This window comes from Taudactylus pleione, unplaced genomic scaffold, assembly GCF_031769625.1.
Source record: "Taudactylus pleione unplaced genomic scaffold, aTauple2 ptg000529l, whole genome shotgun sequence".
NCBI lineage: Eukaryota > Metazoa > Chordata > Amphibia > Anura > Myobatrachidae > Taudactylus > Taudactylus pleione.
The window spans coordinates 4,323,804-4,339,720 of record NW_028284931.1 but is presented as its reverse complement, the minus strand read 5'-3'; the positions used below and the strand labels follow the sequence as shown (position 1 = coordinate 4,339,720).

General features: G+C 42.0%; 1 protein-coding gene across 1 annotated transcript in view; it reads left to right on the top strand.

Moving 5' to 3' along the window:
• LOC148501195 (uncharacterized) overlaps nt 1–15,917 on the top strand; it is a 48,847-nt gene that overhangs the window by 13,063 nt on the left and 19,867 nt on the right. The window contains exon 7 of the mRNA XM_088450821.1: nt 7,400–7,471. Coding sequence (XP_088306947.1) covers nt 7,400–7,471 — 72 coding nt within the window. The remainder of the gene's footprint in view (nt 1–7,399; nt 7,472–15,917) is intronic.

Genomic DNA, 15,917 nt, shown 5'->3' with positions numbered 1-15,917 from the left:
TAGGTGTCAGAACAGATCTGTATATTGATAAGTTTAAAATGGTCAGTACCCCATTATCACTATTCTTCTACATACTTAAATATAGTATGCCTTCTATAAAATTATGCCCCTACGATCACACTTTGGCCCTGATTCAGACCCGCTCGCTGCCAGAGGCAGCTCGCAGGGTCTGATGGGCGTGTTTTTTTTTTTTCCTCTTGCCGCTCGCTAAGCTGTGGGAGACCTCCCACAGCTTGTGCGAGCTGGCAGGAGGCTGTCGCGATTATTGCGACCATCGGCCTTGCAACGAGGCCCTGTGGTAGAGTCTCAGCTACCGCAATGTCGAGTGGCTCTATTAGAGGAGGAAGTCCACTACTGACATCACTAGTGATGTCAGTAGGGCCTCCCACAAACGCCAGGCGTTCCTAAGGGAACGCCTGCGTTTGTGCAGTCACCCCCCCTCCCCGCCTACAAAACGGGGTGAGCTGTCACTCACCATCGACAGCCGCCCCGTCTTGTAGCAAGCCCCGCAGCAAATGAAGTTCAGTCGCTCGGTGGGGCATGCGCACGCCGGACGCGACGCATGCGCAGGGGGGAAACATCAAGCTGCTTGCGAGCGCCGTACGCTCGGGAGCGGCTCTGAATCAGGCCCCTTGTCCCAAATAAGATGAGCTCCAGAAAAAAAAAAAAAGTTATACTCTGCTTTTAATGTTTGCATAATTTCAAACAACTTGCAGGATCAGAGACTTCTCCAGCTGTGCTTTCTGCTTCTGTTGATAATGCCCCCGCTATTGTATTAAGGGGATTTATTAAGCTACAAAAAGCTAACACCAATCCTTCCGCAAGACCATTTTTGTGCGTGGTTTTGCAAAATCTTGCACTGTATTAGACAGATGCGATACAGGAAGGACAGAGTTTGCTGGAGGTGTGAATTACCATAACACCTCTCCACTGACTCTCTTTGTAATACTTTTCAACGTTAAGACATCCTACATCGCTGCGGTAAGCGTCAGGCAGTTCAGGCTTTCTCAGCGCTGAAAAAGGGGCATGTTAGTACATTAACTGCACTGTCCTAGTGGCTGAACCATAACATGAGACTCCTTGCATTCTCTACACCCAAGGTTTCTGCTTGACCACATCACTGCGTTTTAACTTTAGTCATTTTACACTACAGAAACAAGAAGGAAAAAGTGTGTATTTGGTGCACTTTGAGTATTTTTAAGATAAATCTGTCATCCTATCACATATATTAAAAACAAATAGCGAAATAAAGTTTAAATGGATAGATAAGTGTATATAAGGCTGATTCACTATGGATCGCTATTGCGATAGCGTACGCAGACGGCCAATTGTGGCGCACTGCGTTGCACAGCCAAAGAACTGCGATCACGCAGCTCACATAAAGCCATCGCCGAGTGAGTGATGGGAGGTTAGTGTTTGGGGTGGTGATGGGGGACTGGTCAGAGAAGTGCAAAAAACCTGCTAGTCGGCGGGGACGGAACGAGGGACAGGTATGTGTTTGTTTGTGTGTGTATGTCGCCTTAATGGACGTGTTCCTTGAGCAATACAGATATGGTATGACATCACACCCTGTGGTTAACTGCAGATTCAGCACTCTCACAGAGTGAGATTGCTGTCACTCACAAAATGGTGGAGCTGCTAATTCACAGAATTGTGTGCTCATAAACCGTAAAGTTATTTGTCTTTGGAATTCCATTGCTTTTTTATAATTTATTAACCATCAGGGACGGGAGCAGCAGACCGAGCCACCTGCGGGGGAGAAGGGCAACAAAATGGTAAACTAAAGCTGGTGGTGGAGGAGACGGCACACAGGAGGTGTATCAGAGGTGCAGAGGGAGAGACGACTGAGGGGGCAGGCTACAGTCGTGCAGGGCAGTGGCAAGAGTGGGGCAGTGCACAAGGGCAGCAGCGGGGGTGCGAAGCAGTGCACAGGGACAGCAGTGGGGCTCACTGGCGCTAATTGGTCCCAGCCCTGAACTTCTTAAGGCGGAACGATGTGCTCACGATGCGATATCATGAAAGATTTCTCTTGAACTCTCCCCGGCACTCCAGGACATGATATGGTGCTTAATCAGCACATTTTGACATCATGCAAGATCTAAAGATAACTGACTGCATGCACAGATCAGTGAGATCAGTAAGGTAAAGTGGGTGTCCTTATGTAGTGCTGCGGAGGCATTGCAATGAATTGGCATACTATCGCAGTTGAACTGCGTGCGCAATCGCTATTGCATTCGCCGTTGCGATCCGTAATGAATCAGGCCCTAAGGGAAATCATGATGTTAAATAACTAGTAACACTTAATTCTGAATATTGGTCGTACTTCCGGTAACAATATTATATTCTGGTGTTTTATCATTAAGCATTTGCAGAGGACTTCCGGTGGGTGGACGGACTGTAGCGTCCGCATCTCCCTTCGGTTCCCTGCTATCCTCTGCGTTTACCACCTGCATTCAATTCCCTTATGGAGTGCAGTCCATCCCTGTTAGGTTTTAATGACGTTAGGATTGTAGTATTTCCAAAACCAGACAAGGACCTCACACTTGTCCAATCATATTGTCCGATATCTTTACTGAATCAGGATCTCAAGTTGTTCACCAAAATAATTGCGCAACGCCTGCAACTAATTCTGCCCCTTATCTGCCCAGAACAGGTTTGTTGAAGGTAGGACCTCAGTCCATAATATATGTATACTTGTAGCTGCTATGCTTCACTCTCATAGCTTGTCTAATAGTGATACTATCATAGTCAGTTGTGATGCAGATAAGGCTTTCCTTGAACCATTTTTTATGAGTGCTTCACCTGCAACAATTTGGCCCAGAGGTCATTCGTCTTTTTCAATTGCTATATTGTCAACCTACCTCTTTTCTGACTATTAATGATCTTAATAGCCCCTCCTTCAGGCTCTACAGGGGTAGACGTCAAGATTGCCCCTTTTAATCACTATTATTTAAACTTGCACTAGACCTGTTGATTAGAACATTTGTTAGAGATACTAACTGGAAAGGGATCCAATTATTTAGGATTAAGAATACCTTCCTCCCCATCAGATCTGTATTCCGCCAATATACCGTATTTTATTAACCAAATATTGGCTGATTTTCTTAAATGGAAACGCCTTCCTAGCTCCTATCTAAGGTGTTGCCATTTGTTTAATATGGTATCCTCTCCCCACCTTCTCTACCCGCTGGAAATGCTCTCTTTTTCTACTGTCTAAACGTGATCAAAAAGTCATCAACATGGCGCTAGCAAAATTTATATGGGTCGATAAGTGCCCTCATATGTCTTTATTTAAACTGCAGCAACCGCTGCTCCTGGAAGCTATTAATTTACCTTGCATCTAAAGCTACGCCCTGGCAGCAAATTATAGATACGCTTCGGATTGGATAGGTGGAGACGATAACTTTGTTTACAAGGCAATAGATCAAGCTTTCTGCCCGCAGATTGATCTGGTAAGTCTATTGCATATTTCTTTTGGCCGCATACCCTCTAATTTGTTTGATAACCCTCTCTTTATTACCCCATGTATCGCTTGGCGCACTCTTAGCAAGAGGATGGGTCTAAGTTTTTCTCATTCCTCCCATTGGTTTCTAATGTTAATCTTCAAAATGGTGAGGGTAGTCAGATTATTCGATCTTGGCACCTTCAATTTTTGAATACGGATTGTTCAGCAACACTTACTTTAGCTAAAAGAGAAATACCCTCATTTGGATATCCCTCTTTTTGCTTACTTTACTTTAGCTAAAAGAGAAATACCCTCATTTGGATATCCCTCTTTTTGCTTACTTTACTTTAGCTAAAAGATAAATACCCTCATTTGGATATCCCTCTTTTTGCTTATTTTCAAGTACGAATCTATGTGAACCAATTACTCGCCCAGCTCCCAATTGCTGACTTGTCCGGCTCCTTAGATTATACTATACGGTGGAAACCCTGAAACACAGTCCTCACTTCTATTGTCTATCTTTATGCTAAACGTAAGATTGATTTGATCACACTAACTACAGGGATGGCTAAATTGAAAGGTTTTTTTCCAGGAAAAGATTTGAAACGGATTATTGGATTTTGTGTAAAATTGACTAAACACTTGGTTTCATTCCGTTATGCTGAAATGAACTATAAAGTGCTGCATAGGGCTTTTTATACACCTAAATTTGCACTTTCTTATGGGGATTTCTGATAATACGAATTGTTTCAAATGACAGGCACCTGACGCAGATTTAGCTCATTGGATGTGGTTTTGCCCGGTAGTAAAAACCTTTTGGGACACAGTCCAAAACTACATTAATATTGAATTACGTACATCATTCACGGTTCACATGAGTTGGGCTTTTTGGAATTACAATACCAGACAATGATCTTCACTCTGAAGGCCTTAGTTTACTATTTGTATGTGTTGAAGTTGCATCAAAGAAAACTATTTTATCTCAATGGACACATGCTGACCCTATCCCCATTTCTCTTATGCTACCTAGATTGTTGTACTTATATCAATTGGATTGGTTGGAATGTTCATTAGACAGAAGGGAAACTAAAATGATGCAAGGTCTACACCACAAACCGTACCAGGAAAGACTAAAAGATCTTAATATGTATAGTTTGGAGCAGAGAAGGGAAAGGGGGGACATGTTAGAAACGTTCAAATATATAAAGGGTATTAACAAGGTAAAGGAAGAAGACATCTTCAAAGAAAGAGAAGTATTAGAACAAGAGGACATGTTCTGAAACTGGAGGGTGGCAGATTTAGGGGAAATTTGAGGAAAAATTACTTCACAGAAAGGGTAGTGGACAAGTGGAATAGCCTCCCATCAGAGGTGGTAGAGGCTAAGACAGTAGAGCAATTTAAACATGCATGGGATAAACATAAGGTTATCCTTCAGAAGAAGTAATGATCAATAAGGGTTGAGTTAACAATATGTTTAAAAATGGGGCAGACTAGATGGGCCAAATAATTCTTATCTGCCGTGAAATTCTATGTTTCTATGACGTAGAATCTTGAGCAAACAAATTATTTTCCATTTGGCTTCTTTATATACGTCGGTTGAATTTCTCAAGAAAGCAGTTAATCTTACTACGTGGTACAACTTGGCGGTACTATCTAAGTGATCGCCTCCATTCTATATTATGCCGAATATGTTGTTTCTCCTTGTACTCTAATCGTCCCCTTCCATGCTACACTGGACAAGTTTGAATTATTATTAATCCATATATATTGTGAATCAATGCTATCTTGTGCTGCTATTTTGCACCCGTTTCCATGTCGATTGTTGATGTATAATGTGTTTCTTTTTTTCGATCAATAAAAGCAATTTAAAAAAAAAACCTGGCATTTGCCCGCAGCTTCGATCGTGTGGATGTTATTGCTCAGCGGAACTAATTTTACAAAGACAGTAGTGGCATCTAATACTGTGATGCATACTTTACATTGTAAACATTGATCACAAAATGTCTTTGTAAACAATATTTGCACTATTTCCTTTAGGGATTAACACAAAAAGATGCTTAGGGCTACTGACTCTTGAGCAAGCCACTTAACCTACAGTAACACTGAAAGGTTGCAAGTAACATGAGCAGCAACTCTTTGATATGTACAGATGTGTCCACATACATCTCACTTCCTTGCATGTTAAACAGCCCTTCTAGTCGCGTCATGCCGTGGTGTGACTTGGTAGCGCCAATCGTATTTTAATGTGACTTTTTACATTCAAATGCGTCTTATTGGCAAAGTGATGTAAATAGGATGCACAAACAGCTTCTGCTGATAAAAATTATATGTGACATGCCTATATTCTGTGTGAAAGTGTCGAATATCCGCATGCAAAATGCTACGTTAGTGTCAGCCGCTGCGAAACTGTAATGTAGCATTTTGCATGCAGATGCATTCGCACACAGAATATAGACATACCACATATCATTTTAATCAGCAGAAGCTGCTTGTGTGTGTCCTATTCACATCACTTTGCAAATAAGATGCATTTGGAGGTAAAAAGTTGCACGAAAAGTCACTCTACACTACCGAGTCGCATGGTGCTCACACGTTATGTTTAATTCGACTTGCAGCACACGGAGGTAAGATGTATGTGGAGTGTTTGTCTTGGTGCACCATCTACTGGCTTGACATGTATACTGCAACTTCATGAGTCAACATAAGCTGCCTGATTAGTGCTTATTACATAGTTGGATTTTCCTGCGAAATAGATCTTGAAAAAAATAAATATATATATATATATATATGTATTGATATATGCATGCATATATAACTATTTGCGTTTGGGGTGTGCAATATATACATACCTCAGTTTCTTTATAGGTGACTAAGTTATACAATATTGAAAACGCAATCCAAATTTATCCCATCTTTTTTGCGTGACGAACAGACAACTAAAAATTCTGAAAACATTTCTGAAAAAATTTCTATGTACAGACACAACCATTACAACTTTACTATTAGTATAAATATTAAGTTATAATAAAAATATATCCCGTGTGATCCCAACTCATATTATATATTATGTTTCAATAATCATTGTTCATATAGCAAGAATAAAGATATATATAATTCCCAAATATGAGTTTTTAGATTTTATAATAATAAAGGTGCCATTGAAAGTGTGATGTATTTATAATGTGATAATATTTGTGGTCAGTTAAAATGTTTAAAAAATGGAGTATTATCACTACCTAAAAGGCAATTAAAGAGTATTGGGGATATTTTTGGCTAAATTAGCTTGACGTGACCTTAATATTTATGTTGCAGCATTTCTGAGTTATCCTCCAGAATTGCATTGCTTCCAGTGACTAAATATATATGAGAGAAGCACTCACACAGGCGAATAGTTGTCTGTAAGGCAGTTTTGTATCCAAATAGGTTTTGTTAGATTTCAGTACGACCGTTACATCCACTTTAATACAAAAACATTTGGCATACACTAACTAATAATAAACACACAGAGAAGCACATAGTTGGTACATCATTTTATTGTCATTTTTTTCTGTTCTATTTACACTTATCTGTCCTTTTAATGATTATTTTGCTGCTTAGCTTTTAATATATGTGACAAGATGACAGATTAATCTTTAAAATACTCAATAAAAGTCCTATTTTAACTGAACTATTAGTGCACCAAATACATATTCTTTTTCCTTTTTGTTACTGATTTTTCCTGAACCAGTCTGTGGGTAGCATCCCCTATCTCCAAAGGTGGTAATTAGCCTTATGTGATTGTATACAGGAGTAAAGATATGTTTAAGAATATATAGAAGTGCAACAGACACTCTTATTTCACACAAACTAATTTTACACTAGTAAGCCTCTGTTACGTTTTTTTACATTCATACTTTTTACTTCTCAAAAATGTATAAATATATACTTAATGCTTCTCCACTTTTTTTTTCTCAGTATCTGTTTGGGTCTCTACGGAACAGAGAGATATGTTACCAAGCTGTTCGTGATGTATGTACTAATCTGCAGGTATGTTCTATCATACTAAATTCCCAGTTTCATTCAATCATGTTGACATAATTATGCTTATTATGCAGATGGAGAACTAGTTGATCTTCATAAACACATGATTATCAATATAGACATCATGTTAGTTATAACTCACTTATACCTGGATTTTATTCATAGGTTCTGATGATTTTTGTGGGTGCTGTTATATTATCTGCTAACCATTAAGATATGTGTTGTATATGCTTTTATACATCTCCAATGACATTACCCTTATACATTTGTACTAGCTGATATTGTTTTCCCTTTCAGTGTATTAGTTATAACTACTAGTGGTGACCTCAGCCAATTACTTCCACAATAGATACTTTATAGTTTCAATTAATGTGTAACAGATCTCCTCTTGGGTTTACAAACAGTCCTGTCAGTTGGGTTGTTCACAGACTGTCTGGCTGCATTACTAGTCAACGTAATACGGGGGGTCTGATTCAGAGGTAGATGCAGTGGCGATGTCACATGCAAATGGCTGATGAGTCATAATGCGCATGCGTCTCGATTGTTAACTCTCATATAGCCGTATTCAATTTGAGCGGATCCGCGATACTTTTCCGCCTCCCGGACTTTTCGCCTGTTTTGCAGGTGGAAAAGTATCGCGCGCGTATCCCGTATTCAATTTAAAAGTACGCGAAAATGGGACCCAGCGAAACTGAAACAAACGGAAAGTCCTGTCAGATTTGGGGAATTCAGCCTGACATCCCCCAAAAGATGCTCTGACATGAGGGTTAGCTAAGGTACACCCCGATTTGGCTTGCTGAAGGTATTTGGTGTTTTTAAACGGTCTCAATAGCTGCTAAATAGCGTTTTTGTACAAGTGGTGAAGAATACTATTCAGGAGGGGTTTTTTTTGCAGAAAATAAGTTATCCCAGCAAATATGGGGTACGTGAAAATGGGGGCCAGCATATTTTAAAGTTGCTAAAGTTAAGTTTAAAAATTGTGAAAAATCCACCTTCCGCAAGCACCTGCAATGAAAAAAACACTTGGGGCATACTTGGGGACCCCCCTAGAGTCTAGTTCGCTAGTTTTTAACTTTGTCCCCCAACATTTTTTTTTCGCCCCCCAAATTGAAAGTGAGTGGATACTGTGCTGAGGGGTGGCGCTTAATGGCGTTGCAGCCAATCCCCCACCTTCGCTCAGATGCTTAAGAATGAAAGCTCTCTATTGGTCTGGCCACCCTGGCAGCCCAGTAAGGGGGAAGGACTACCCATTCATGCTGGCACGCTTCCTACACTTGGATGGCCACCATTGCAGAGCAGCACCAGCAGCAGCTCCCCAGACGTGTCAGACTACAAGGGCCTTGAGTTACACTGTGGGGATTGTGTGGGTGCAGGAGTACAGGGATTAGCCACTGCATCTCTGTAAAATCGCTCCCTGGGGTCGCACCTTCCTCTAGTGCTGCTACTGTGCCTTTTCTGTGTGTATTGTTGCTCACTCTCTAGCTATACAGTTTATGTGTGCTGCTTCTCAGTTTCTGCCTGTTGACTTAAGCAGGTGGGAAGTTTGACTGGGGCGGTCCAGGTGATTCAGGAATTAGGATGACTTTCAAGACGAAAAAGGTTTCTGTGCTTCTGTGCATCAGTCTACTGGGCAAGGTAGTGGCATCCTTCGAGGCCATTTAGTTCGGCAGGTTCCATTCCTTTTCAGTTGGACCTTCTGTCACAGTCATCACAGGGCCTGATTCAGAGACGGACGCTCTGAACGAGCGCTCTCTCTGAAACAGGACGTTTTTTTTTTTTTTGGTCGGCCTCCACAGCTATTGCGAGCGGCCAGGTTGATGGTCGCGATGGTCAAGACCATCGGGCTTGCGACGAGCCCCTTGTGGTAGAGTCTCGTGGCCGCAAGCCCCAGAGAGCTTCTGGCTCTAATAGAGTCGGAAGCTCTCCCATTGACATCACTGGTGATGTCAGTGGGGCCGCCCACAAACGGCAGGCGTTCCTTCGGGAACGCCTCCGTTTGACCAGCCACCCCCCCTGCCCGCCTACCAAACGGGGCGAGCTGTCAATCACCATCGACAGCTCGCCTTCTTTGGTGCGAGACCAGGAGCGACGGAGCACCCAGTGGGCAAACATCAACCCGGTTGCGAGCGCTCAGCGCTTGCGACCGGGTCTGAATCAGGCCCACAGTCCCATCTGCAGTTGCACAGACTTGTTCGGCTGTCCCCTCAGACTTGCATCTCTCTGCTCTGGTGGCTTCAGACTACTCATCTCACAGCGTGTCGCCTCTTCGGCATCTAGAATTTGATTCTCCTGACCACGGACGCCAGCTTATGCGGGTGGGGGACAGTGGTGCTGGACAGCCAGTTTCAGGGTTGGTGGTCACACCAGGTGTCGCTTCTACGTATCAACTTGCTGGAGCTCAGAGCAGTATACAATGCCCTCCTCGCATCGTCTCCTCTTCTGCAGGGACTGCCAGTTCGAGTGCAGTCGGACAACGCCCTGGCCATGGTGTACATAAATAAGAAGGGGGACAGTCGGTCATCCATGCAGAGGCCCAGCCGCATCCTGCAGTGGACGGAAAGACACCATCATATTTGGAAGTCTTACTTAGCTTGGTGTGAATGCTGTGAGGTCCCATCTTCTTTTCCTGCAGGCAGGTCTGGATGCTGGTCTTCATCTACAAAAGCTGAAGGTACAAGTGTCTGCCTTATCCTTCTTTTTTTCACCACATTTGGCCCTGCTTCCAGAAATTCAAACCTTCTTACAAGGCATACTGCAAGTCCAGCCACCTTTTGTTCCTCCTACTGCACCTTGGAACCTCCAACCTAGTATTGACCTTCCTACAGTCGGTGGATTTGAACCCTTGGAGCAAGTAAACCTCAAGTACCTGTCCTGGATGACTGTTCTACTTTTGACTTCAGCTAGAAGAGTGTTGGAGCTTGGGGCTTTGTCCTGCCATTCCCCGTATAACATCTTCCATGATGATGAAGCTTCACTTCGCACGAAGCCGGGTTTCTTGCCCATGGCGGTCTACGCCTTCCAAATTAATCAACCTATTGTAGTTCCTGTGTTGTCTGCTAATGATGCTTCTTCTCCATCGATTGATGTGGTTCGGTCTCTCCGGATCTTTATTGCTCACGCTGCGTCTCTGCGCAAATTGGATTCCCTCTTTGTGTTATGTGATGCTACCAGATGGGGTTGGCCTGCTTCTAAGCAGACTCTAGGCAGGTGGATCCGTCTGGCTATTTGTCAGGCTTACGTGGCCAGTTACCAGCCAAGGCATGCTTCCATTTTGTCAAATTCTACATGCTCAGAGGGTACCTCTAGGCTGCTCAGAGGTGCTTCTGTGTCTCCTCTTTGCCGTGCAGCCACTTGGTCCACTGTCCACATGTTTATATGGTTTTACCATTTTGATACTTTAGCGGCCTCCAATGATGGTTTTGGTAACAAGGTTTTGCAGGTGACCTAGTGCTCTCCTAGTGACCTAGTGCAGGGGGAAAAAAGGCGAAGGGTTCCTCTGTATTTACCAGAACCAGCACCGGACTCTTTCTAGCGGGGGGGGGGGGTAATGCCACAGCCAGGGGAGCCCTTCCACCTGGCCCCCCAGCTGAAGCATCACCGCTGACCGCTAGTCAGCCCAGGCTGGGGAGCTGGGGACCCCCAGGGCCTCCGCGGCGTCTCCTGTCTTCGGCAGCTCTTCTCTGCTGCCTCCCGGCCGACAACTGAGTGGACGGCGCCTCGCACTAGCTGTATTTAAGCCAGCCGAGGGGGCGGGGCGATGACGTCACGAGCCGTGATTGGCTCGTGGCGGCCATCTTTGAGTTTCAAAAATGGCGCTAAGGCGCCATTTTTGAAAAAGGGCACACTCGGTTCTCACCATTGAAGTCAATGGTGAGAACAGCTCATTGGCTGAGAGGCGGAAGGCTCGCCTCTCTCTGCCAATCAGCGCTCCGCACCGGGATTTCTGAACTGAAGTGCCGGGCGGAGCTGTCATTCGGGTAGGAGTGTCCTTAGAGGACACTACTAATGTGCGTGGGTCCGGGCATTTTGCGTTGTTTTTTTTGTTTTTTTGCCAAGACCCTGTATTGCCTGAAGAGGACAGATCCACGCATAGGAGGAGATGAGTATAGAATTTTTATTACAGCCATTGGATTGTCTACTGGAGAAGAGGACACATTGGCTTCAGGGATACTAGGTGAGTATGTGAGATAGTGTGTGCACGTGTGAGTAGTACAATTGTACTTTTCTACAGTGTGTGTGTTCTGTGGATTTTTAATATTACTTTTGCTGTGAAACTACAGTTACCAGCAGGCCCGTAATGCCCCGCATGCTGATACTTGTGGTTCTCCAAGTACCAGCAAGCGGGGGAGGCTTGCTGGGAACTGTAGTTCCACAGCAAAAGACAATATTTTAACTTTACTTGCACAACACTACACAATCAACCCGGTACCCAGCTCCCCAGGGATTCCCGGCCTGGGCTGAGGGGTGATGCTATGGCTGGGGGGCCCAGTGAAAGGGCTCCCCTGGCTGTGGCATCACCCCCCCCCGTCTGCTAGAAAGAGTCCGGTGCTGGTTGTGGTAAATACAGGGGGACCATACGCGTTTTTTTTCCCCCTGTATTTCCAGAACCAGGGCCGGCTCAGAGCCCAGTGCTAGTTGCGCTGAATACCGTGGACCCCTACGTCAGTTGTCCCCCGTATTTTGGCAACCAGGGCTACGCCTTTTTTTTTTTTTTAAACCGGTTTTTATTTTTTTATTAAACACAGAAGCACAGACTGGTCTCGCTGACCCTTCCCTGCTTCTATGTTTTGTTTTTTTTAAACACAGATGCAGGTATTACGGATATTCCAGATCCGAGCCTGCATCTGCGTGCTGCTACCTTCCCCGGGTCCTAACGCCTGCTACACCGCCACCCGCGCTAACGCCCCTGAGTTCCGGGCCACAGCTAACGCTTGCTAACCCCTACCCCCGCATCCCAGCCGCAGCAAACGGCAGCTTCCTTCCCCCCGGACCCGTCCCCCCGCTACCGCCCGCAAAAGGCAGCCATTTTGCTGCACCCAAGTGAAGCCATAGTGAATACACCTGCTGGAGGCTCCTACTGTGGCTGCGCAACAAGTTCAAAAGTCCTATCTATTCAATGGCGCATTCTTTAGGTAATAGTTTAAAACTGTAACTTTCTAATTTACTTTAACCCCCAAAAGGCCCTACCCTGGAACAATAGCTACCTAATAAAACAAACCCCAAGTCTAAATTCGCCCCCTACCCTGAGTTATGCCTTCCCCCCAAAAAAACATAGACTACAGCAGAAAAGTGGTCCTAATTGAGAATGTCAGAAAAATGTGACAGTTGGAAGTTTAGATTACTCCCCAAGTCCTCATTTTTTATGTTTATGTCCTGAAATTTGGCATGCAACACCGAGCGACAATTCTACCCGCCCGTGCCAAATTTCAGCTCGGTACCTCCAAAAGCTTTTGAGGAGTAGCCCCTTAAACACCATGCCACCCCCTTTGGGAGATTTGCAGTTTTTTTACATGCAGCCTTTATAATATATATACTGTATATATATAATTTGGAGATCTTTAGGATGCGCCCCCCCACAATATCTTTGAATTAACACTTCAGTAACCTATATAGATATATTCCTTGGAGATGTTTTTCTGAAGATGGAGGATTTGAGAGGATTTGTATCTTAGATTTCTATAATGAGACCCTAATACCACAGTTCACATAATAGAATCAATTCTTGTATATATCTTTTAAAATTATTTTGTTTATAAAAGTTGTAAAAGGATCTTGCATAGCAAATATAGAGTGATTTAGGTGGGCCAGCTGTTGTTAAACTTGATGTGTGAGCTCATATACACCAAGTATGCCCACCTTTCACTACTGCATTAATCATCCAATGCTTTTCGTCAAATTATCGACTTCCTCAGGGGTGTCTTAAAACAAAAGTAAAACATGGGTGTCTCATCAGTAATCTCATAACAACTACAATATACTTTTCATACACACTTTCTCAATATAATAAAATGTAAATAATTGAATTTAAAAATACATAAATGACTTACTCAATGTTTTTAGACCAGCATCTCCAAAAATGGTATTAATCCTTCTACTCTGGGGTTTATACTATACTATACTTAAGCACAAAAATATCACCTCCTTAATACAATTCAACTATAATTACTTAAAATTCATTAAGTACTTACTAGATAATTAGTAAAATAATCTTCCCTTCTTAAAATAGTTACTTCTTAGGATCATCTAAAATAACATTTCATTTAGTACTGCTAACCCATTTTTCAGTTTATAATATATAATAACAGTGCTCCCATAGTTACTTAATGACTATCCAAATACTGCACCTGTCTCCTGTGTGTGTTCTGTTTCTCAGTCAAATGATGAATGACCCATAGTGTCCAGTGTTCTCCTTTTATCCCTGTATCTAATTGTGTCACTTCCTGTTTGTGTTAATTAAATATAAAGTTCCATAATTCTGTTTCTTTCTACCAGTACAAACTTTACTTGTTGTCCTTAATGATTCTTTCAGAACTCTAATCATAAAGATCATTTTAGTTATTTTATTTCTCTAATATTGAATGTTTTTTCCTTAATTACTATTTTGATGATGATAAACTACTTCCTGGTTGTGTTTCAAGCCTCATTATGGTTTAGTGTATTAGTTTATTAGGAGTGATTTCAATCAGTTCCTGTTTGTGTTTTAAGCCTCTCTCCCAGTTCCCACTCTTTTATGAGAGCCATGTGTTCCAAGCATCATTGTGATTGTGTATCAGGAGTGATTTCAATCACTTCATGTTTGTGTTCCAAACCTCTTTCATGTGAGCCATTCCATACTGTGTAATATTACCCTTAATGTATTTTTTTTATTTTTACACTTAATGTGTATTTAATTTATCCCTATTAGTGCTCTATTTTTTTTTTTTAACCCATACATTTGTTGTTATTTATTTATTTGTTGTTTGTTCTATTCTAATAAAGATATGTATATACAATAGGGGAGATGAGCTCCATGGACCCCACAAAGATAATTTAAACTGTGTGTTTCCCACAGAGCCCCCCCCATCCTCTTTTAATTAAAACATTGGAGTCCCATAATTATCCAACATTTTACAATATTAATCCACAAAAACAATACTAAAAGCTTGAGTGTATATTATTGCATAATTACATATATGCTCTGTAATATAAACAGTTTGTAAACATATATGGGTACAATGTATTTTTGATATATCTGACGGATCTCTAGATTTTCACTAGATAGTTTTTCATACGTTGTATTATTGCCTATAATTTTATAAGTTTCAGACAGGTGGTTCTGAATCACGACTGCCTCTCCTTTGTCAGCCTGTTTTATTACTAACATATCAGACTGTAATTGTTTTACTGCTTGTTTTTCCATGGGATTCAAATTACAATTACATTTATCTGCAGTCATTTTTATTTTTCTAAAATCCTCTTTTAATAAATCGTAGAATATGTCTATATGGCTTCCTTTTGACTCAACAGGGTAATATTTAGAAGGCTGCAAGACTAGCAGTTTCTGTACTGGTTCGTATGCCAATTTAGGAATTGAGTTTTTCTAGAAGTGCCTCTAGAGCAGTGGTTCTCAAACTCGGTCCTCAGGACCCCCACACAGGTCACGTTTTCCATGTCACCCAGCAGGGGCACAGGTGTATTCATTACTCAATGACACATTTTAAAAGATCCACAGATGGAGCTAATTATTTCACTGATTCTGTGAGGAGACCTGCAAAACATGCACTGTTTGGGGTCCTGAGGACTGAGTTTGAGAACCTGTGCTCTAGAGGGTCAAATTTCTAACATATTTATTCAAGTCAACAAGTAGGTCAAATTTGTTCACATGCAATTTTAAATGCAAATTTTAGTCCCTTCTCTAAAACTTTAGTCTGTGGGCCTGATAGGAATATTCAATGTCTCACAAAAACAACTATCTAGTGTTCTCTTGTAGATTGAATCAAGATTTTCTTTTCTTTGGAGATCCTCCCACTGCCCCTCTTTCCTTTTTCTTCGGTATACACCTTCTTTTTATCCCCTGGGGTGAATCTAACTTTCGATGTAACTCCTCCCTTTTTTGGATAAGATGGAACGGTATCTATTTTGTCTCTCCTAAAAAATGCTGTTGTCTTTGGTGTAAAACAGGAGATGTAAGGGATGACCCTAAAATTTCAAATCTATTTTTTGTAGTGGGAAAATAATTTCCTTGGTTCCTATAGTATTGAGGTGATTGGTTTGTTGAATTTTTCCTATAATTTCTTCTTGCATCTCTCCACCCTGCATTGTTTTGATAATTTCTAGATTGATATCTAGAGGATTCTCTATTATAGTCAGTCTGACTCTTTAATCTTGATCTCCTATATTGGAAGGGAGCCCAGTTATATACTTTATTATTTTCAGAATCTTATCTCTAAAAAAACCTTTTTTTTTGTTTTCT